At 36.3% G+C, this 24,247-nt stretch overlaps 1 protein-coding gene across 5 annotated transcripts in view; it reads left to right on the forward strand.

Moving 5' to 3' along the window:
* The window catches only part of PLA2G4A (phospholipase A2 group IVA), a 166,312-nt gene that overhangs the window by 127,457 nt on the left and 14,608 nt on the right, over window positions 1-24,247 (forward strand). For all 5 annotated transcript variants that reach the window (XM_086693967.1, XM_086693968.1, XM_086693969.1 and 2 more), the window contains 3 exons: window positions 1,403-1,474; window positions 8,041-8,283; window positions 16,042-16,226. In XM_086693967.1, coding sequence (XP_086550093.1) covers window positions 1,403-1,474; window positions 8,041-8,283; window positions 16,042-16,226 — 500 coding nt within the window. The remainder of the gene's footprint in view (window positions 1-1,402; window positions 1,475-8,040; window positions 8,284-16,041; window positions 16,227-24,247) is intronic.

Raw genomic sequence — 24,247 nt, forward strand, 5'->3', positions numbered from 1 at the left:
AATCCGATAACTCGAAATGAAATTCTTCACATTTTCTCAAGGAATTTTGAATGTGAGCCATCTATGCTTTTGAACAGATGGAGCTACATATCATACCATAGTGATGGAAAATAGATACATTCAAATATTAAGCTGTTCATCTCTTGAAAATATCTTTGTAAAATTGAATGATATTTTGGTGAACCATTTTCTTAAAGGAGAGTATCAAGTTGACCGAAAAAAAATGCTTAAAAAAAAAAGAAAGAAAATTTTGTTCTGCCAAAATATGTATAGGACCAAAAACATACCTAATTTATATGACACCCACAGTGGGTCATTTGCTAACACCTCACCCTCTTCTGTACAACAAAACTACTTTCTGTAATACTCATGAAATTAAATGAATAATATTAGTCTGTGAACACTGTCTTTTATTGAATTTCATATGTGCAATCATACCAGTAAAATTAAATAAATCTAAAAAGTTAACCTACTACCTCAAGCATTTAAAACCCTTCCATTATATACTCTCATTCAGGTATGTGACATTTATGCAGATATAATAAACATACACAGAGTAATATGGGGAAACTATATGTTATACCTATATTTCTCCAAGTTTAAAGCCCCTAAATGATTCTAGAACGGAAAATTAAAAATTTAGAGTCAGGGTTTTTTCTAAATAAAAAAAAGTCTATTGACTCATAGAAGGAAAAAAAAAAAGTCACTGTTATATAGAAAGTGGTTTCATGTAAGTGTCCAAAGAAAGTTTGATTCTTCTACAAATGATAATAAGGATGGTCTGTGTGTTCTAAAAAAACAATGACTAGTTATTATGCCAGATTTTACTCCTGTCTTTGTTTTAAGGGTATATGGTTTCTAAGTTTTAATTTTCATAACCGCCCTCTTAATATGTTCTGAGAAAGCACAAATTTTTTGACACCAAAAGGCACATTTCAATAAACAATTTTCTGTATTATTGAAAATCAAAAGATACCTTATATTAGTTGCTTTCATTCATTTTGAAGGAACTGTTCTGTAGTCTTCCTATAGATTTTGGTTTGCCCTGAATTTTCCCTCAGAAACAGCCTTAAACATATTTAATTAAAGAAAATTATATCGTTTTGGTATAACAGGAGCCTCCTATGACCAAGGTATTCTTTCTGTCAGAACTAAGAGAAATAAAGATCCTTTCCTTTAAATCATGAAGGAGTAGTTTTAGACTAATTTTCCTGTCCCAGGAAATTTGTTTTCCAGTAGGAAATTTGAAACTATTGAATTAGGTACTAAATTGATCTAAATTTCCACTAATAAACCTAGTAGATCTCACTTGGTGGTTTTCCTCAGATTACTTCCTTATGATAAATTTAATTGTGAGCCTTGACACCTGAGATAGTCCAATTGTTTTGTTTTCTTTCCACAGAAAATATTACAGCAGAGCATATTGTGAGTAATGACAGCTCAGATAGCGATGATGAATCACAAGAACCCAAAGGTAAGGGAATTTTCTCTGGCACAGGTCCATTAGAAAAGAATATGAATGTTGTGTCTTATTGTCTCACTGAGTGCTATTGAATTGTAGCTTTCAGTTCACAGAGAAAATCAATGTTGTATGTGTAATAAAATGTACAACAGAAATATCCCTTACTCTTTTCTTTTTAATAGCTCAAAATGTTATCCATGGGACAAATGGAGAATAAACTAAGACGGTAGAAGTAACGAATTCTAGGTCTGATTAGAGCACCAGGCTTCTTGGCATGAAAATTGTGATATAGGCATATTTTCTAAGTTTATTTATTTATTTTGAGAGAGAGAGAGAGAGAGTGCACACAAGCAGGAGAGAGGCAGAGAGAGAGAGAGAGAGAGAGAGAGAGAGAGAGAGAGAGAGAGAGAGAGAGAGAGAGAGAGAGAGAGAATCCCAAGCAGGCACTGTCGGCACAGAGCCCAACGTGGGGAATAATCCCACAAACCGTGAGATCACAACCTGAGCCCAGATCAAGAGTTGGACACTTAACCAGCTGAGCCACCCAGGCGCCCTCTTATGGGAACATTTTTACATGGCTTTAAGTTAAAATTTTATCTTGAAAATTTTTATTATTGATAAAGTATCATGTGAAAACTTCTTCACACTCCCTGAGCCTTACCCCATTGTCAGCAATCTATCTTTTAGGAAGAGATCGGTGATAAAGTGGGGGAGAATTATCAAGAACTTTTTATTGTATATGTTATTTCTGAGTACAAATGAGTTCTTTCACACTTCGACAAGGCAGCTTTGAGCTTGGTGTGGATCAGGACATCAATGATGAAGTCGGGGCAGGGACAAGGTGAGGATCAGGGATATTTGTTGCCAATGTTATGTGGTAAATGGAGTGATTTTTACATTTTATAACAACTGGGTAAACATCCTACAACAGTTTGAATATGATCACCTAGATTTTAGAAGATATTAAGTGTTTTCTTGCTCTAAAGTTCAAGAATTCCTCCAGCCGTGGTGTAGATGTTGGAAGAGCCCGTTTAATCCTTGCTGCAAATCAACATTTTCACGCCTGAGCTGTGACTTACTCATCAGATGAGTTTGTATAACCTAGGAGAAAGCTACCTTCTCTGCAAAATTCAGCAGCTACACAAGCCCACAGCTTGGCTAGCATGTAGTTTCTTGTAACATTTTTAAAAAAATAACCTTTCCCGGGGCAGACAGAACTTTCCACCAGGCACTAAGTTTGACCACTGCTCGGTTTGCACTTCAGTCTCAATTTGCCCACTGTCCGGCTGCTTCACGCAGTCAGTGATTTGCCTCATTACGTATAGTAGCCAGGTCCTTAGGCAGGAACCCTGAAAGAACCCTACGCTGGAAAGAACTCAGTCCTAATTCCCTCTCCTTCATAGTTTTAATTTTAATTTTTTTAGTTGTTCAGGTCTTTTTATTATTATTATTATTATTATTATTATTATTATTATTATTATGAATTTCCTTTTAATGAAGGGAGCTAGCCAGTACAAAGGGAATAGACAGCATATGTCTAACATTTCTAGAACTGATATTGACATAAGGACTATCAGGTAGACATAATAATGGCTTGTTAATTATGAAGTAAATTACTATAGATGGGCAGTGCATTTGATCACCTCTGGTTACCCTAGGGCTGAGAAGTTCAAAGACCCTTTGAACATGGCTGCTTTGGTTTTAGTACCAGCCTAGTTTGGTGAAGGCTGTTGAGGATTATTTGGGGATTTCTAGTATTAGCTCTTAATATTCATTTTCTTCCTTTTAAATAAAATGTTTTTACAGTAGTTTTAGATTGACAACAAAATTGAGCGAAAAGAACAGAGAGTTCCCATATACTTCCTGAATACACACACACACACACAGAGCCTCCCCCACTATCAACATCCTATATCAGAGTGGTACATTTGTTATAATCCATGAACCTACATTGACACATCATTATCACCCCAAGTCCAAACTTTAGGATTTACTCTTGGTATCATATATTCTGTAGGTTTTCACAAACGTATAATGACATGTATCTACCATTATAGTTTGATGCAGAGTACTTTCACTGCCTTAAACATCCCTCTGTGTTGTTTATTCATCCCTCTACCCACCCCACCCCAACCTCTGGCAACCACTCGTATTTTTACTATCTTCATAGTTTTGCTTTTTCCAGAATGTCATATTGTTGGAATCATACAGAGTATAGCCTTTTCATATTGACTTCTTTCACTTAGTAATATGCATTTTAATTTCCTCCATGTCTTTTCATGGCTTGAGAGCTCTTTTTTGTTTGTGTTGGTTTTGTTTTGATTTGTTTGTAGCACTGAGTAACATTCCAATGTCTGGATGTACCAGTTTATTTATCCATTCACCTATTGAAGGGCATCTTATTTTCTTCCAATTTTTGACAAATATGAATAAAGCTGCTACAAATGCTCATGTTCAAATTTTGTGTAGATATGTTTTCAACTCCTTTGGGTAAAAACCAAGAAACATGATTGCTAGATCATGTGATGGGCGTATAATTTAGTTTTGTAGAAACTTCCAGGGGTGCCTGGGTGGCTCAGTTGATTGGGCATCTGACTCTTGATCTCAGCTCAGGTCCTTTTTTTGTTTTTTGGGGTTTTTTTTTTTTTTGTATTTTTTTTAAATTAAATTCGAGTTAGTTAACACACAATGTAGTATTGGTTTCAGGAGTAGAGCCCAGTGATTCATGACTTACATATAACACCCAGTGCTTATCTCAACAAGTGCCCTCCTTCCTTAATGCTCGTCTCTAATTTAGCCCATCCTGCCATCCACCTCCCCTCCAGCAACCCTCAGTTTGTTCTCTGAACTTAAGAGTCTCTTATATATTCTACACAATATTCTATTGTGTATATATGCACACACACAATAGAATATCACTCAGCGATCAAAAAGAATGAAATCTTGCCATTTGCAATGATGTGGATGGAGCTAGAATGTATTATGCTAAGCAAAATAAGTCAATGAGAGAATTCCACTCATATGTGGACTTAAGAAACAAAACAGATGAACATATGAGAGCGGCTGGAAAGAGAGAGGGAAATAAACCATGAGAAACTCTTAATGATAGAGGACAAACTGTGAGTTGATGGAGGGAGTTGGGTGGGAGATGGGCTAACCAGGTGATATGATGGGTATTTAGGATTGTGGGTGTTGCATGTAAATGATGAATCACTGAATTCTATTTCTGAAACCAGTGTTGTACTGTATGTTAACTAACTAGAATTTAAATAAAATTTTGAAAAGACAAAAAAAAAGAGTCTCTTATGGTTTGCCTCCCTCTGTTTTTATCTTATTTTTCCTTCTCTTCCCCTATGTTCATCTGTTTTGTTTCTTTTTTTTTAATTTTTTTTAACATTTATTTATTTTTGAGAAGAGAGAGAGCATGAGCAGGAGAGGAGAGAGAAAGAGGGAGACACAGAATCTGAAACAGGCTCCAGGCTCTGAACTGTCAGTACAGAGCCCGACATGGGGCTCGAACTCATGGACCGTGAGATCATGACCTGAGCCGAAGTCGGATGCTTAACCGACTGAGCCACCCAGGTGCCCCATCTGTTTTGTTTCTTAAAGTCCACATATGAGTGAAATCATATGATATTTGTCTTTCTCTGACTGGCGTATTTCACTGAGCATAATATATTCTAGTTCCACCCAGGTTGTTGCAAATGGCAAGATTTTGGTTTTTTTGATCACCGAGTAACATTCCATTGTGTGTGTATGTATATGTATATACATATCACATCCTCTTTATCCATTCATCAGTCGATGGACATTTGGGTTCTTTCCGTTATTTGGCTATTGTTGATAGTGCTGCTATAAACATTGGGATGCATGTGCCCTTTCAAATCAGCATTATTTTATGCTTTGGATAAATACCTAGTAGTGCAATTGCTGGGTCATAGGGTAGTTATACTTTTAATTTTTTGAGGAATCTCCATACTGTTTTCCAGAGTGGCTGCTAGTTTGCATTCCCACCAACAGTGCAAAAATCAGTGATCTCGGCTCAAGTCTTGATCTCACCTCCAGTCATGATCTCAGCGTTGTGAGTTTGAGCCCCACATTTGGGCTCAAATGCTTCTCAAATGCTTCTCAAAAGCATACTCAAATGCTTCTTCATTTTTCGTCTTATGATTTTGAGCAAGGTATTCAGGGATTTTCAACTTTGGTTTCTTCAAATCTATACTGGCATCATTTTACTTGCTCTCATAGAATTATTATAATTATCAAATTTCAAATGCATACTAAGGACTTTAAGTCGTAAAAGACTATGCAAATAGAAATGTGCTTAGTATTATAACTAAAACAGTAGATTATGATTTATATGTTGAAGCCGGGGTTTGTCCCACAAATGATGCCATTTCTAAATGTCTCATAAGGACAGTAGATTTTCTAGTGCACAGTGTTTATTTAATAATAGCAATAATGATGATGATGATGGTAATTATGATGGTGCAAAAGAAGGAAGAGGAGGAGAAGGGAGGAAAGAGGAAGAAGGAGAAAAGGAGAGGGAGGTAGAGGAGGAGGAGGAAGCTACAAATCACTGATTATCTTATTCATATCCTGTGTAACTGAAGATATAAATCATTCACTTTATTATTTATTTATTTATTTATTTATTTATTTATTTATTTATTTTTGAGAGAGTGCATGCAAGTGGGGGAGAGGAGCAAAGGGGGGGAGAGAGATGGAATTTTAAGCAGGCTCCACTCTCAGTGCAGAGTCCAGTATGGGGCTCAATCCCATGACTCTGGTATCATGACAGGAGTCAAAATCAAGAGTGGGACACTCAACTGACTGGGCCCCCGGGCACCTCTAAATCATTCATTTTATTTGTTTTAATGATTATTTACTTATTTTGAGGGAGAGAGAGAGAGCGCATGCATGAGCAGGGGAGGGGTAGAGAGAGGGGTCAGGGGGAGAGAGAATCCCAAACAGGCTCCATGCTGTCAGCACAGAGCCCAATGTGAGGCTCAAATTCATGAATCATGAGTCAGATGCTTAACTGACTGAACCACCCAGGCACCACTAAATCATTCACTTTAAAGCCTAATTTGTTCTCGTGAAAGATTTTCTCTGTCATATTTGGCTTTAGAAAGTGTGAGAGTAGGAAAATGTATGTGTTTTTTGTATGTAGTCATCTGAATTCGTTCCTGAAAGAAATATCCATTCATTTACTTAGCTCAGTTAAGCAAATCTTTATGAGGATAAAAATCAGTATTTATTATGGTTTTATGTATGTTTAATTAACATTTACTAGAAATTATGAAGTTTGAACATAGACTTTTTTTCTCAAATACACACACATACAGTTTTACATATTGCATATAAAGAGAGTTCCCAGAAATCTGAACAGAGGGATGTAGGCAGGTGGGGTTATACTCGACCACAGTTTTCTTCGATTTGGATTGTGAATGAATCATATCAATGATAATGATTATGCAGCTGCTGCTGTCACCACAACTATCTCTTCTACTAACTAATGTTTGTTAAGAATTTAATATGGGCCATGCACTTTTCTAAGAGATTTACACAAATGCACTATCTCAGTCTTCACAACAGCCCTGTGGGGTTTACTGATGAGGAAATGAAGGCTGAAAAGAGTTAACTAGTTAAGCAGCGGAGAGAGGATTGAAATCCAGGCAATCTGATTCTGGAGCCAATGTTCTAAACATGGCTTCCCAAGTAACGGTGATATTTGTGTAGGTTTGAAGGAAGAAGTCATTTAAGACTGCTTCTTTTGGAAAGTTGCTGAATTGTAAGACATTTTAAAGCACATGTTTAAATTACATGGCTTTAAATTCCATACTTTACAAGCAAGGATGAAATGACTATTTATAGAGTGTTTATTGAGCAGCAAATATGCGTGTTGAATCCTTCAGGTGCCTATTCTCAGTTTGGATGATTTCTGGATGTTTACTAAACAGGATACGGAACGCAACTTAAGTAATGAAGAGGAGAGGATTATCTACTGTGGAATTTCCCTGTGTGTGTGTGTGTGTGTGTGTGTGTGTGTGTGTGTGTGTGTAGCCAAGAGAAAAGGAAGAAAAGGACTAGGGAAGGACAGAAAGGGGAAAGTAGCAGTTTGCCTGAAAACCTAAGCATAGACCAAGTAACACATTAAGAACATAACCTCTAGACTGACTATAGGTAAAGGATAAAGTAAGAAAAATTTAAGAACAAAAATTATTAACTGAAATATTTTACTGCATTAATTTATACAAATAAATGCTTGTTAAATCAAAAGCCATAGAGCTTCACTCTTAATTTTTTTTTATTTTTTAAGTTTATTTATTTATTTTGAGAGAGAGAAAGCGCACAAGCTGGGGCGGGGCAGAGAGAAGGAAAGAGCCCCAATGTGGGGCTCGAACTCACACACTGTGAGATCATGACCTCAGCTGAGATCAAGAGTCAGATGCTTAATCAACTGCGCCACCCAAGTGCCCCTAGCTTTGCTGTTAATTTTAACATTCAGTTGCCCAAAGATTTTTTCAATGGATTTGGGAATCTACACAATGGTTTTTTTTTTTCTTTTTCCTTAGGCACTGAAAATGAAGATGCTAAAAGGGAATATCAAAATGATAACCAAGCAAGTTGGGTCCATCGTATGTTAATGGCTTTGGTGAGTGATTCAACTTTATTCAATACCAGAGAAGGACGTGCTGGGAAGGTACACAACTTCATGTTGGGCTTGAATCTCAATACATCCTATCCAATATCTCCTCTGAAAGACTTTACCACACAGGAATCATTGGATGAAGATGAATTGGATACAGCTGTTGCAGGTAAGCACACAACACAAAATCCATGTGTTTGTTTCTCCTAATTCAGGAGATCTGTATTCCTTTCTAGGGAGAAGAAGCCTTTTGATCATATTCAATATTTATTCACATATACTCAATTACAGCTACATCCATGTAATGTGTGAAGGGCTTCAGATTACTGTTTTTTAGAAGAAGAACATCCATTAGACAGGAAAGGGCATAGTTATTTCAGCATAGAAAATTTTCATTGAAACATTGAGGAGGGATCTTAGATCCTCTCTGTAGTGGACAAGGTTCACTCAGAAAACAGGAAACCCTCTCCCTTGTTTAATTGAGAGGGATTTAAAGTAGGGAAGTAGGTGTTTACAAAATTGCTCCAAGGCTTGGAAGAGCAAGCTCCAGACTGAGCTTCTAGAAATGATTCCAAAAACACTTTAGAATCACCCCCAACAAACGCCCACACAACTGTGCTTGGCAGTAGAAATGGCAGAAATGTAGCCTCTGTCTCATTTCCTCCTTTGAATCTCATGTGGGTTTTTCTCCTTGGCAAAGGACAGGTCTCAGCAGAACCAGTGCTGGAAGGGATTCTGGTAAATGGGGTCCTTAGTTGGCCATCTGCTGCCACATAGTAATGCATGCAACCCAAGTGCGTGAAATAGAGTTGAGTTCACCAGTCTCAGTGACCATCAGGCTACTGAGTGTGTCCCTCCAGTTCTCAGAAAGGTTAGGTAGCTTTCTTAAGTCCAGGTGGTCAGAACCCACTCAGTGGGCCAAATTCCAAAGAATAATTCCCTTTATTCTTCAGTTCATTTCATGTTTCAAATTAAAAGCTAAATTTGCCTTGGTGACTAATCAATTCATAATAATCTTTCTTATAATGATTCTGTCATCTTAAATCTTTCTACTACATCACACCATCATTTTTTCTGATAAATGCCCAAATGTCATTTCCCAGTCATTTCTGCCTAAGGGCATCAAGAGGAAGCTTTAGAAACTTAAGTGGAATTTTTCCAAAAACCTTTCTTCTACTCTTTGGTTAAGCATCATGCCTATAAAATATTTGTGAAAATTAGGGCATGACTTTAGGTTTGGTGGTGTTTCTCATAGTGCTGTTTCCATTTGTTGCTTGAGCTTAAGGGAAATTGCAAAAGCAGAAGTTGCCCTTGTTTAAACAAGAGGAGTAGAAACTCACTATACTTTGCATTATGTTTATGGCATCCAAGTGTAGGATGTGAGGTATGGTATGATTATATACCTGTAATCCAAACCCTTTCATACCTTAGCAATGATAAAAGTCTATTTGTGATAAAATCAATATCCCATTTGAAAATTCATCCAAAATTAAAAAAAAAAAAACACGACCATTTATCAGTGACATTACTTGTCTTGTGGCACATGATTATACTTACTGCCGGTATAATCCCCATTCTCAAAGATCATTTAGAATTAGGAAGAATCTTTAGTTATATTCCACTATAGAAAAGGGAGATCAAAGAAATCGTTCTCATTTTCCAAAATTTATCAGCTGAGCTAGAATGGGGTCACAGACCTCAGCATTGCTCAAAAGCTCTTCCTTTCTGCTACACTCCATGTCTCTGTTAGTCATTGTTTTGCTGATGTAAAATGGAAGTTTCCTTTCTGTGTACTATATTACATCTGTTTTATGTTATTACTTTGATTCATTTACCCAGCATAGCTCTGTGGTTTGCACAGCATGAATTCTTCACACTGCATTTTAACAACTTCCTGGTAGTTTTGCAATATTTTATGTAGATTCAGAGGCATTAGGGTTGCTAGATCAAATACAGCAGGCCTAGTTAAATTTGAAATTCAAATTATATATTATACATATAATATATATATTGTATATATTATATATATAATACACACACACACACACACACACACACACACACACACACACACACCTATGTAAATATGGCCCCTGCAACATTTGGGACATACTTGTCCTAAAAAATTATTTGTTGTTTGTTTGAAATTCAAATTTAACAGCATCTTGTATTTTTAGTAGATAAATTTGGTAACCTTAGGAAATGCACGGCTTTTGTTATTTTCACCTTCTTTCAAATTGTTCTTCATTTTCATCTTCTTTCTTTCCTTTGTTCATGCATTTACACAGTATTTGCAGAGCACTTGCAATGTGTTTAGTTCTAGAGACCCAGTGCTCAGCAAGACAAATGTAATTCTCACCCTCATAAAAATTAAAATCATTTTTTGACCTTTCCTTAAAGTTTTGATTCATAGGAGGGATTTGTATACTCTAGTTAAGAATAATAGAAAAGTAGAGTAAAACTAAAACCCAGCAACCCTGATTCTGGTGGAACTGTGGGACACAGTCCTCACTTCTCTCCATAGTGCTTGGAGAACAGAGTTGTACATCACCTTATCTGACTCCTTTCTTTATTGGGTGCTCTTTGGAGGAAGTCTCATGATTGGTTCTCATAAAGTAAAATGAGGAAGCAGAAAAATAAATCGTCTCAAAATATGGTATTACATTGACTAACCATTCTTTTGTTGGCCTGTTTTGGAATGTTTTAACCGAAAATTGTTTTAAATTAATGATCTTTGGAAGGAACTTTAAATTTATTTCTTTGTGTTGTATCTCATAAAAACTCTATTTCACTCACTTTATATTTATCCAGTTGAGAAAATGTATACGGCCTATTGATTTTAGTCAAGAAGCCAGTCGGGTCAGTGATGAGCTCATTCAAATCTATAATTCACAGATTAACGTTGCTAAAAAATGACTGCAGTTTAGACTGGATTTGCTAAATCGATTAGTGCTTTTTCAGACAGCTCCTTACTAAGGTAGACCCTGTTTATCTCCTGATTATTTCCAAGCTTTAGACTAACGATGTCTGTGGAGCTTAAAGTTAAAAGATGTATCATAAACTATAATCATCAACTATAATCATCTTGGTTCATAAAGTCTTCATTAAAAGTTCTATTTATTATACACTTTAAAATACCATATCTTAATTAAAACATTCACTAAGTTTATTTCTTTTATTTTTGTACCCCGCCCCTATGCAAAAAAAAAAAAAAAAAAAAAAAAAAAAAAAAACCACAGATTTTAGGAAAACCTTACATTTTGGTTTACCTATGATGATTTTGTTTTTACAGATTAAAATTTGAGTATCTTAAAATGAAAACAATCTCTTAACCTAAAATGAGAAAAAAAAATAGTGCAGTTTTTGTGCCTATTACCTCACCTTGCAGACAATCTTTTGAAAATAAGAGAAGGTGGATTCCTCTCATTTGTTTACTTCAGAATCATTGTATACCTTTAGAACCTAATTTTGGAGAAGCTGCCCATTAATTACATAACTTCTTTCCTGTTTACTTTTGTGTTTATGTTATTCACTGTGACACATACCATCTGGAATAAAAAATTGAGGCATGAGTTAATTTAGGCCAGAGTTCAATACACAAACAGCCAAACATTTTGGTACATCATAAATTGAATCTGTGTGATGTGTTTATAAAATGACCGTTGCAGATACCTGCAGATACAGTATCTGCAGATACAGCTGAACTGCTTTAAGGAGGTGGTACGTAATTATAGAACCCAGCATGTTTCCATACCTATCAAAAAACCTGATTAACTCACTTACAGGTTTAGAAACCATGTGGGCTTTAAACTATGGGAGGATATTCCTCCGTAGTGGTATTCATCAAACTCTCTATGACATTCTAGTGGATGTCATACAATAAATCGGGTTCAAATTCAAATAAATTTGGAAAACTAACAGCTCCATCCCCCTTTTCACAATGCAGCGGGATACTCTCATGAATTTAAGCAGACTGGCTTACTTAATGTGCCTCAAGTATAGGACTTGAAAAGCAGACTGGCTTACATTTGAATCCTGGGTGCGCCATTTATTAGCTGGACAGTCTTGAGCCCTTACTTAGCATAAGTCTCAGTTAACAATGGTAGAAAAGTGGGACCAAACTAAAAACTGACAGCCCTGATCCTGATGGAACCGTAGGGCAGTGAGGCTGCAGCAATCCTCACAGTTTATTCCTTATAAAATAGAAATCATAGCTTACTTATAAAATAGAAGCAATAGTGATATCTATCTTAGAGACTTACTGTGAGGATTAAATAGCATCTTCATTAAAAAGAGCAGTTAGCCCAAGGCAAACACAATAACTGGCTATTACTTTAAGCTGTTGAAATCATATTTCTCAAACCCATTTGATCATGGAACTCTTATTTTGTGTAAAGAACATCTGTTAATATCTTGCAAAACTATGTTGTTTGCAACACAAGTAGGAAACACTACTTCCTGTCAGTTTATTTGGAAGGGTGGAAATACGGTGTTTAGTTATGTGCCACAGCTGGGAATTGGTGCACATAATGATTTGTCTCTCAGGTGTTATCTTGGATATAAAAGAGGAAGAGGGACACTACCAGTTTTATGATGAGAGGGAGCAAACCAAACGGAATATGAGAGAAATGGTCTGTTTTTGTAATCTTTTAGCTAAGATTTTAAAAAGCACTATTTATGAAGCCAAAGAAAGATATTTGTGATATCATTTTACTTTATCATATTAGGGGAAAATCACTGCAGTGTAAAAAAAAAAGTACTGCCACTAATATGTTTTTAAAACTTTTGTGTTTACCTGTGATGAAATACACATGTTAATGTGGTTTTAATGATTGACAGATGCATGTGTAGGTAGCCTCTCTATATTGTAATTATTGCTTTTTAAGTTACCCATTGTATTTACTTTTTTTTAATTGTATATGTTTTTTTATTTTAGAGAGAGAAAGCGCGAGCAGGGGAGAGGGAGAGAGAGAGAGTGAGAGAGAGAGAGAGGTGGGGGGTGGGGGGAATCTCAAGCAAGCTCCACACTCAGTGCAGAGCCCAACGTGGGGCTCCATCCCATGACCCTGGGATCATGACCTGAACCAAAATCAAGAGGCAGATGCTCAACCCACTGAGCCACCCAGGCACCCCTTAAGTCATCCATTTTAAACCCTTTTAATTTTATGGCCATGCCGCTTACTGAACTAACAACATAACCCTATGCAAAAGGCTTAGACCCTGTGGGCCTGTCTTAGAATCCAGACTGTCACAGTGTGAAACTGGACCCCTTGGGTTTTAGTTTCCTTATCTTTAAAATGACACTCATAACACCTTTTCTGGTAAGAGTATTATGGGGATGATAAATATCATATATGAAATTTCTAATACATTATAGACCCTCAAAATAAATGAAGCTGTTTTTTTTTTTTTTTAAATGAAGCTGTTTTTAGGAGAAATAAAAGTACCCAAATAATGAATTTCAGCTCTTATTAAAATATTTAAAAACTAATATAAGAAAAGACTCACAAACATTCACATAAAACATTCACATATGTAATTTTTAAACAATAAGAATTTCAGAGGAATAAATATTAAAATCACATTTGATAATATATGTATTTTTCAGTGTTATAATTCTTAGGTTCCAGTTTCTGTGATGGATAGAAATTTAGAATCTTGGCTGGTGGAAACATACTTTGTCACTACAATCCATACATACTTGATAAGAAAAGAGAATTAACCTAAAGATAATTATTAAAAGAATCATTTCTTTTGTCTCTCCTTGCTCGCCTATTTATTCACCTTAGACATAGCAAGACTTTTTCTTTTTTTTAACTTGGCCCACATTTTCATTTAGTTATATGAGCTTATTCTTGTCTAAACCACTCCCCCCATAGCCTTTTTTTTTTTTTTTAAGCATATTTGGTTTTTTGTTTGTTTGTTTGTTTGTTTAAGGTCATTCATTCACACCCTTTCTCATTCAACAGTTCTGGGCGGTACAAATCACCTTGCTGTAAACTCTGTTCTGCTTCGTTCATAAACACACTAATATATGTTTGTAGCACTCACTTGTTATTCAGTATTTTAGGGATGAGAAATTTTAATAAATATGAGAGAAGAAAACACATGACTCTGTGTTAACTGTAGAAACCTAGAAGGATAATAATATTTTCTTAAGTAACTAAACCAAAGTCTAATTTAGAACTGTTTTCGATTCACACGGAATAAACATCAAGGCTAATTGTCTTATCGGTGCTTTTCAGCTTTTAATGATGAGGAGGATTGTGGATTTAATGGGACAGTAAGAAGTTAAAGATTTGCCTAACTTTTGGATCTCTTGCTCTTACAAAACATAATAAAATTCACTATATAGTCAGTATCATTCTTACTTAGAAATATATGGAGGAAACTAACATTCAATGGGTTCCCATCATGTGCTGAACATTTTCCTGAATAATAGGTATTAACTACATTTTTAGGTGATTCTATAAACACAGGTTGGTCTGGCCCTCTAGTTTTGATTGTTGCCTCTGTGAAAAGGCTTGCCAAGTGGAATTTCAGTGCTTCCTCAGAGATCATAATCACTCTGTTCTTTCTTGAGCATAATCACTCTGTTCTTCTTAACAGTCCACATGTGAAGACAAGGGAACAGAACAAAACAATTACAGGTTATTTCATTCAGCTCAGATCACTTCGGTTCTGATCACATTCCTTTTTCCTGGGAAGTGAATGTGGAGCACCACACATAAATGTGAAGAGTAGCATGTTACCATTTTATTCATAAAACAAATGATTTCTAGACCCTGCTACCTTTCAGATCCTCTGTCACCTCATTTCACTCCCCTCTGATACTGTAGCCACACCAGGCTTCTTGCTGTTCTGCAAACATACCAAGTCAGATTCTGCCTTAGGGACATTGCTCTGGCTCTTTCCTCTCCCTAGAAAAAAAATATCCCTCCAAATCGTCAGCTGGTCAGTTCTGGTCTTCTTCTCAAAGAGGTCTCTCTCATTTACCCACCTGAAGTTACTCCCTATTATATTACCCTCTATCATTTTCTACATTGCATTTATCACTACCCGAACTATTTATCAGTCACGTGCTCTGTTAGAACAGAGTTTGCATCTTGTTCAGCACCTGAAATACAGCCCAAATATTAGCAGACAGTACACGTTTGCTGAATGTATTGGCTGGATTATTTCCTTGGATGCCCATCAGGGAGATGCAGTGCGGGATCCATTCACTCTACCACCCCCCCCCCGCCCCCATTCTGTACTGTAGAGATGGATGTATTTCATCCTTCATTTATAGATGTCATCTACCTCACATGTCTGTTATGACTTAAAACCAGATAATGTATGAGGAAATGTTTTTAAGCCAGTAAAGACCTAGGTAATGTGAAGTAAAGCTGTTAAAGGGGTACATAGCTTAGAATTAATGCCAGGGCCTGAGCTAAGTACTTTACATGCATTGTCTCACTTCATCTTCACAGCACCTTTATTTGATTCTTTTACCTGATGGTACAGATACAGAAACTAGGAGTTAAAGACAATAATTCATTGGCAGCTGCTAAAGCTGGACTCCTGCCCAGCTCTGTTTGTCTCCAAAGCCTGAGGACCTAACCATATAAAACTTTATTCACAAACCTACCTTAAAAATATTTTGGGGGCACCTGGGGGGGCTTAGTCGGTTGAGCATCAACTCTTGGTTTCGGCTCAGGTCATGATCTCATGGTTCGTGAGCTCTGAGCCCCAGATTGGGCTCTGCATTGACAGATCAGAGTCTGCTTGGGATCCTCTCACTCCCTCTCTCTCTACCCCGCCCCCATGCACTCTCTCTTTTTCCCCTCTCTCAAAATAAATACTATTTTTAAAATGCATTTTTTTATGTTCTAAATAATGTGAAATGGCCATTTAATTTATTCTTTTCTTTCTTCCCTTTTTAAAGATCCTGATGAATTTGAGCAAATATATGAGCCTCTGGATGTCAAAAGTAAAAAGATTCATGTAGTGGACAGTGGCCTCACATTTAACCTGCCATACCCCTTGATCCTGAGACCTCAGAGAGGAGTCGATCTCATTATCTCCTTTGACTTTTCTGCACGACCAAGTGACTCTAGTCCTCCATTCAAGGTAAGGAGAATTTATACAACATTCCATTATCTAGCATGTTCATTTGCATGCCTTGTAGATATTTTAGTCCTCTTCACTCCAATTTCTTATCCCTTTAGCCAATTTTCTACATTATGATGAGTAATATTTTAAAAACACAGATGTGATTTAATCACTTCCATTCTTTAAGAAATTTGTAAAATTTAAAAATTTTTTAAAGAAATTTGTAAATGATTTCCCATGACCCACATTAAAGTTCACAGTCTTCAACAGAACAAGAATGATGCAATGTATCTGACGTTCAAGGAAATGAGGCTGAAAGTTGGATGTTAGCAAGTAAAAGATAATTAAAACCATGCCAGGGGAATATATACTCTCAAGAAGAGGACATAAAATAGTATCTTGAAAATTTAACAACAACTATCAGGGAAAAATAATGAAAATTAAGGAATTGGGGAACAGGAAAACTATGTGTGTATGTGAACAGGTGGGTTGTTAATAGAAGAGATTTGAGTGTATTTAAATGCTGATGCCTGGGAGTCATTAATGAAGATGTTATTGGAGAGTGGAGAGATGACATATATGATAGAGTCAGAGTCACAGTCCTGGAAACTTACAGGGGTGAGGAGTACAAAGCAGATTTAAAAAAAATACAGTTGGAAAGTAGTATAGAAGTGTCCATATTGGGGCAAGAGGGTAGGATTTTTCACTGTCAGGCATGGAGAGGGGAAGATAGGAGAGTACTTATCTGATGACTTCTCACTCTTGTAGGAATTAGAAGTCAATGTTATCTTTTGAGAGTGAAAGGGTAGAGGTGGTGGAACCAGGGTCATGTGGAGAATAAAAGTCTGCCTCTGATGAAATGAGAAAAAGTTCAGAACAGGCAACATAGATTGCTCTGCAACACTGTGATATTACCCAAGCGAGATCATGAATATTATTCCCTCCACCTGGAACACCTCAAACTTTCTTTAGATGCATCTCAAATGTTATCTTTCTTGACCTCCACAGACCTAGTTTCAGTACAAAGGACTTAGTATATTCTTCTAATATGGCAATTTTCATGGTGTATTGTCTGTATTTGTTTACATATATATCTCTTTCACTGTCTGAACTCCTTGGGAACTAGAACACTATTTTGAATGTATGTTTTGTTTTAATCATTTGGTTCTAATTGTATTATTAGTGCCAGCCAAAGTGTAAGTAGGTCATTTTTTCGTTGGTGAATGAAGGAAATGTTATAACAGATATGGAGTTATTATCCCCATTTCATAGATTAAGAAATGGAAATTCATAGAAAGTAAGTGAAATAGTCCATGATCTCCCAACCAGGAAGAGTCAGTGATAACCTGAGTCCTCTGGTATCTGCTTTCCTTTCTGTTATACTATGACTAAACTGCTCTCAAGACTAATAGTGGCTGTCATAATAGCTCCTTAATATATATAAAGCCTCATATTTTAAAAATGCTTTCACATTTAATTTTTTTAGAGGCAGTTAGTGGTATTCTGACAAGGAAACAAGTATTGGTGAGATAAGCAATTTCATCATATCCTCACATTAAATAAGATAATGGGTAAACAGAACATAGTCCAGGACCTGGGTAGGAAAGTGCTAGTTAAGAAGTGGTCAAGCTGAAGGTGCCTGGTGGTTAATCATCCAATTCTTGATTTCGGCTCAGGTCATGATCTCACAGTTCATAAGATTGAGCCCACATGGAGCTCTGCACTGACAGCACGGAGCCTGCTTGGGATTCTCTCTCTCCCTCTCTTTCTCTGCCCCTCCTTCACTTGTGGCCTCTCTATATCTCTCTTTCTCTCTCAAAATAAATAAAATAAAATAAAATGGATGATGAGTAAACAGAACATAGCTCAGGACATAGCTAGGAAAGTGCTAGTTAAGAAGTGGTCAAGATGGGGGCTCCTGGGTGGCTCCATCAGTTAAGCATCCAACTCTTGATTTCCACTCAGGTCATGATCTCATGGTTTGTGAGATCAAGCCTCACAATGGGCTCTGAACTAATAGTGCGGAGCCTGTTTGGGATTCTCTCTCTCCCCCTCTCTCCTTGCCCCTCGCCCACTCATGCTCTGTCTCTCTCAAAATAAATAAATAAAACTTTTTTTAAAATGCCTTTAAAAAAAAAGAAGAAGAAGCCGTTAAGCTGGACCAGCTTCCAAGGCTCCAGAATGACAATCTAACGCTCTTTCTCCTTCACTAGCTGCCTCCTCCGTACACATTGTAGATGTACATTTTTCTGTGCTGTGTGCTGTGTGCAGCAATTAATGATAAACCATGGTTCTTGATTTCCATAACATTTTAGCTTTCTTGGGGGAAAGGCTTTATATGCGAGAGTCATTTGGAAGGAAATTAAGAAACTTACTGTTAAAGAGTTATTTTGATTTATATGAGCATGGGTGTTATGGGAGATCCGTGTAAGAATAGATTGGTATGTCCTGGGGTAGATGAGCAGGGAAATAAATAGACCAGGATGAAAATGGCACAGAGATGGCAATGAGCACATCTGAGGAAGTGGAGTGATCTGATTCGAAGTGATAGATATTAAGCTCCCATTAGGAAGGCTTTAGGGGAGACTCTAAAATTGGATGATAGGAAATAGGGAGAATCAGTGAAGACTTTGCAGCCAGCAAACAGCCTCATGAAATTGGAATTTTAGGATGATTAATCTGACAGTGGAAAGTAGGACGAATTGAAGAAAGAGCAAAAGATTAAAATTAAGAGGGATTTAATGTAATCCAAGCCTAGGATAATGAAGTACTGTACAGGGCAGGTGACTGAGAAAGCCAAGAGGAAGATCTGATGACCCACGAGCAGCTATGGGGGAGTGAATTTCAATGGATGACTGTAAGAGGATAGCTTGGAAACTAGTTCTGGACATGGAAGAAACTGTATTATTCATTTCACCAGGGGGGCTGGAAAATGTCAAAGCCATAATTTTATATATGAATCACAGCCCTGCCACCTCATGAGTTAATATGGGGAAGAAGGTTTGCACCTTCTTTGGTTATCACTTTGTACCTCTAAAAAAAACTTGTACTTTGTTGTAGTTTTTAAATGTACTTTGACTCGTTGTTTCTAATTAAGAAGAATGTATACTTATTATTTAAAAATTTGGATATTTGGAATATATATTAAGTGCTTCTTGTACACAGACAACAGCTGCTATTTTGCAATTTTCTTCACGTGCGTGTGTGTGTGTGTGTGTGTGTGTGTGTGTGTGTGAGAACACCAGGATAATATAGTCTTGCATTTTGCTTCTTTCTACCTAAAATTATAATGTGAGCATTTTCGCATGCCATTAAATAATTTTTAATGTTTATTTATTTATTTTGAGAGAGAGAGAGCGAGGCAGAGAGAGAAGGAGAGACAGAATCCCAAGCAAGCTCTACACTTAGCACAGAGCCCAACATGGGGCTCAGTCTCATGACCATGAGATCATGACCTGAGCCAAAATCAGGAATTGGACACTTAACTGACTGAGCCACCCAGGCACTCCCCGATTAAATTTTGTTTTAACATAATAATAAACACAGCATGCCGGGCACCTGGGTGGCTCAGTCAGTTAAGCGTCCTACATCAGTTCAGGTCATGATCTCATGGCTCATGAGTTCAAGCCCCACATTGGGCTCTGTGCTGATGGCTCAGAGCCTGGAGCCTGTTTCGGATTCTGTGTCTCCCTCTCTCTCTGTTCCTCCCCTGCTTGCACTCTGTCTCTGTCTCTGTCTCTCTCTCTCTCTCTCAAAAATAAATAAAAATTTTAAAAATTTAAAAAATTATAAACACAGCATGGTATCTCTATACGTATGTGAATATGCAAAAATTTTTAACAATGCTCTATTTTCAACTTTCAGATTATTGCTCTTTTGTCACTTTCTCTGTGATCATCCTTGCACATGAATCTTTAACCATACTTTTTATTAATTGCTTAGGTTGGCTTCTTAGATATGTATTAGTTTAGGACTTTTAATAAATATTTTTGGTTTGCTTTCCCAAAAGGCTGCACCAATTGACATTACTATATAAGATTGTTTATGTGAGTCCTTATTTTACATGGCTTTTCCGGCTGAGAAAATATTGAAAACAAAGTTAAAAAAATTTACAATATGACAGAAAGAAAAAGAAGCACATTTCCTCCAACTTTTCCCTTTGCTTGTGAGTGTAAATAGTTTGTTATGGTTATTTATATTCATGTTTTTAAACTACTTTTAATTGGATTATTAGTATTGCTGCTGTCCATTAGTAAGTATTTTATATCTTAAAGATATTAAAATTTGTCTTATTTTTGCAAATATGATCTAATGAGTATTTGTGTTGGAATTTTTATTTCTGATGATTTTAACATTTTAAATATTTATGTAGTCACTTCTTCCACTGGTTTTATTCTTGAAATTCATATTAACAAGATCAGTTACATATAGACTGGTATTTTTCTTTTTTTTTTCTTTTTTTCAAATTTTTTAAAATGTTTTTTCTGTTTTTGAGAGACAGAGACAGAGTATGAGTTGGGGCTGGGGGGGGGGGGGTGGGGAACAGAGAGAGAGGGCGACACAGGATCTGAAACAGGCTCCAGGCTCTGAGCTGTCACCAGAGAGCCTGATGCAGGGCTTGAACTCACGAACTGCAAGATCATGACCTGAGCTGAAGTCAGCACTTAACTGACTGAGCCACCCAGCCACCCTGGTATTTTTCTTTGTATGATAATCTCTTAAAATATTCTAACTCATTAATATTTTTCAATATATTAGATGCATAATAACACAATCCCTCAAAGATATTATTTGCAATGCTTCCTTTATCATGTACTACAGAATGCCTAGATCTGTTTTGTATGTATCTATTGTATTCCATTGGTTCATCTGACAATCTGATAATTCTTATCTCAGTACCACACTGTATTTTAATAACTGTAGCTTTATTATGTATTTACTATCTTAGAGCCTACAATCACTCCATCTATATAGATTTACAAATTCTGTAGACATTTCCAGCTATGCATTCTCATAGATGTGCTATAGAAATTTTGTCAATTCCGGGGCGCCTGGGTGGCTCAGTCGGTTAAGCGTCCGACTTCGGCTCAGGTCATGATCTCACGGTCCGTGAGTTCGAGCCCCATGTCGGGCTCTGGGCTGATGGCTCAGAGCCTGGAGCCTGCTTCCGATTCTGTGTCTCCCTCTCTCTCTGCCCCTCCCCCGTTCATGCTCTGTCTCTCTCTGTCTCAAAAATAAATAAAAACGTTAAAAAAAAATTTAAAAAAAAAAAGAAATTTTGTCAATTCCTTTCATCTCACCTCTCTCCCCAATATGTATATATTTCCTTTTATTATTGGTTTAGTATAGCATAAAACCCATTACTCTGGAAATACGGATTTATATTTTCAAAGACTTACTATAAAGGAAATTACACACTATTGTTTATAATGTTTTCCTCCAGAAATTTTCTTTTTTTGAGTTGAAATATAAATGCCGTTTGTAATAAAAGAGCAGAGCAAAGATGCTGGGCCAAAAAATAAAACCATAAACCTTATTTCACAATTATTGATAGAAGCATTTCATAAGTATAGTTAAAACTCAGATTTTGTCAGGGAGATATGAATGATAGATATCATGGCTTTTGATGGAGGCGATCACAGTTTTTATTGTATCTATGTTGTAACTGGCCTTGAAAACTGATGATGTCAATGTTAATAATACTGGAAGGTTTTTAGGTTTTCTTTTGTCGTTTTTTTTTGTTTTAGATTTGTAGGCACACACCCTAATAGTAGGCTGGATATAAAGAGCCTCATGATTCTAAATAATATTCTTACTGATTTGAAAAAATCAATTCTATGTTTCATTTTGTCAAGAGCCTTTTTGTTAACTCTATAATAACTTAGATATATACCATACAAATTTATTTCACCATTAGGGTCCATTCAAGGAGAATTCTAATAGCATTTGTCTTTAATGTTGGTCATGAAAATAAGCCAGGGGTGTTTTCACATTCAAGTCTGCGAAATGAACAGACTGATTTTAGGAAAAACATTTTTAAGAAAGCTTTGGCTCTTTTAAGGAGCAAGCAAAGAATATAGGAGAATTCAGAGTTTACTAGCAACTTTTTTTAACCTTACTAAATTTTATGGAGAATAATAGAATAGTTATTATGCCGTAAATAATGTTATTTTATATCATGTTACCATATGTTGGACATAAGCCTAACTCAGTTTTTCAGTGCCCTTTTAAATGCGTAATGAGCAGAACCCAGAGCAGTGGGTTCATTTTCTTAAAAATAAAAGGAAAGAAGAACAGAGAAAGGAAAGGAGACAAGGAGGGAAGGAGAAAAGGAGGAGAGAAGAAAGGAAAGTTTGAAATGAACAAGTTTTCACCAATGATAAAAGTAATTTATCTAAATTAGCTTTATCTTGTTATATTTCACTCAAGGTCAAAATTCCATCAAACTGACAAAAAAACAGAGAATTGTATTTTTCCACACTAACCTGATTTATTTGTTAACATTATGGCATGATCCTTGTGTGAAAACCTCTGCATATGATTTATTCATGACTTTGTTTTGGGTCACACCATCATGGCCAAGCCAGTCCAAGTGTTAGCTTGCTGGGCATCGATCTACTGTGGCCAATAAACGGAACTATCCATTATTAAACATAGCATTTACAGATTTACCTCAAATATTAGTTTCCTAGGGCTGCCATCACAAATTACCACCGATGTAGTATCTCAGGGCCACATTTCCTCCAAAGGCTCTATGGCTAGAATTCATCCTTGCCTTTTCCAGCTTCTGCCAGCTCCAGGCTTTCCTTGCCTTGTTGCTGCATAACTCCAATCTCAGCCTCTGTCTTCATATGGGCTCTCAGCCTCTGTCTTCATATGGGCTCTCCTATATGTGTGTGTGTCTTCTTATAAGGACCTTTGTCTCTTATGAAGACATTTGTCATTGGATTTATGCCCCAACCAGATAACCCATGATGATCTCATCTTGAGACCCTCAGCTTAATTACATTTGCAAAAACCCCTCTTCCAAATAAGGTTACATTCACAGGTTCTGGGGCAGGGTGGGAGGTTAGAGCACACAGACTTCTGTTTTGGAGGGCCACCATTCAATCCACTACACCTGTATTTGTCATTAAGAATCAGATGCCTATTGATGAGCAGATATGCCCAACATTAATTTCTCTACGTATTTTTGTGAAGTTATAGTAACGTCTTGGTGAAGAGCTAAAGAGAACTGTAAAGTGCTATGTAAATACTCTACATTATTAAATATACAAAATTATTTTCACACCCATTGCATTATAAAGCTCTTGGATCCTAATACCAGCATGCTTTTTATTGGAAGCAATGATGATCATAACCAGAAAATAGTGAATTCTAAACTGTAGATTCTATCCATTGTATCTTTTTTTTATTGTTTTAATGTTTATTAATTTTTGAGGGGGGGTAAGGGTCAGAGAGAGAGGGAGACAGAATCCAAAGTAGGCTCCAGGCTCTGAGCTATCAGCACAGAGCCCGACGCAGGGTTCAAACTCAGGAACAGCAAGATCATGACCTGAGCTAAAGTTGGCCACTTAACTGACTGAGCCACCCAGGCACCCCTATCTATTGTATCTTATGTTACTTGCTTCATTCATTTTTTTTAAGATTCAATTTATGTTTATATTTATACTCCATACCTCTTCCCAATCTAAAAATGGATTGTAAATATTGAGAAACATCATAGAAAGTACATATCCTAGGTTTGGACAGAGAAAATGCTCGTTTCCTCTAGAGAAAAGCTAATTTAGTAGATACAAATATATATTTATACATTTAAAAATACATATAAATATATATTTATCCATATATAAAAATAAACAAAATGTCACATATATGCCATTCACACTATAGTTTGTATATATTTCTATTTTATTTAGGCTATTTTTCTTATCCTTCACAATGTTTTTGTACTCAAAAATGAGTACTTCTTACAAAGTGTTGCTTTGAAGGGTACTCAGAAATTTTTATCTCCACAGAAAATCATTTTAGTAGTATGT

This window comes from Puma concolor, chromosome E4 (assembly GCF_028749965.1).
Source record: "Puma concolor isolate L17-30 chromosome E4, mPumCon1.1.hap2, whole genome shotgun sequence".
NCBI classification, from domain to species: domain Eukaryota; kingdom Metazoa; phylum Chordata; class Mammalia; order Carnivora; family Felidae; genus Puma; species Puma concolor.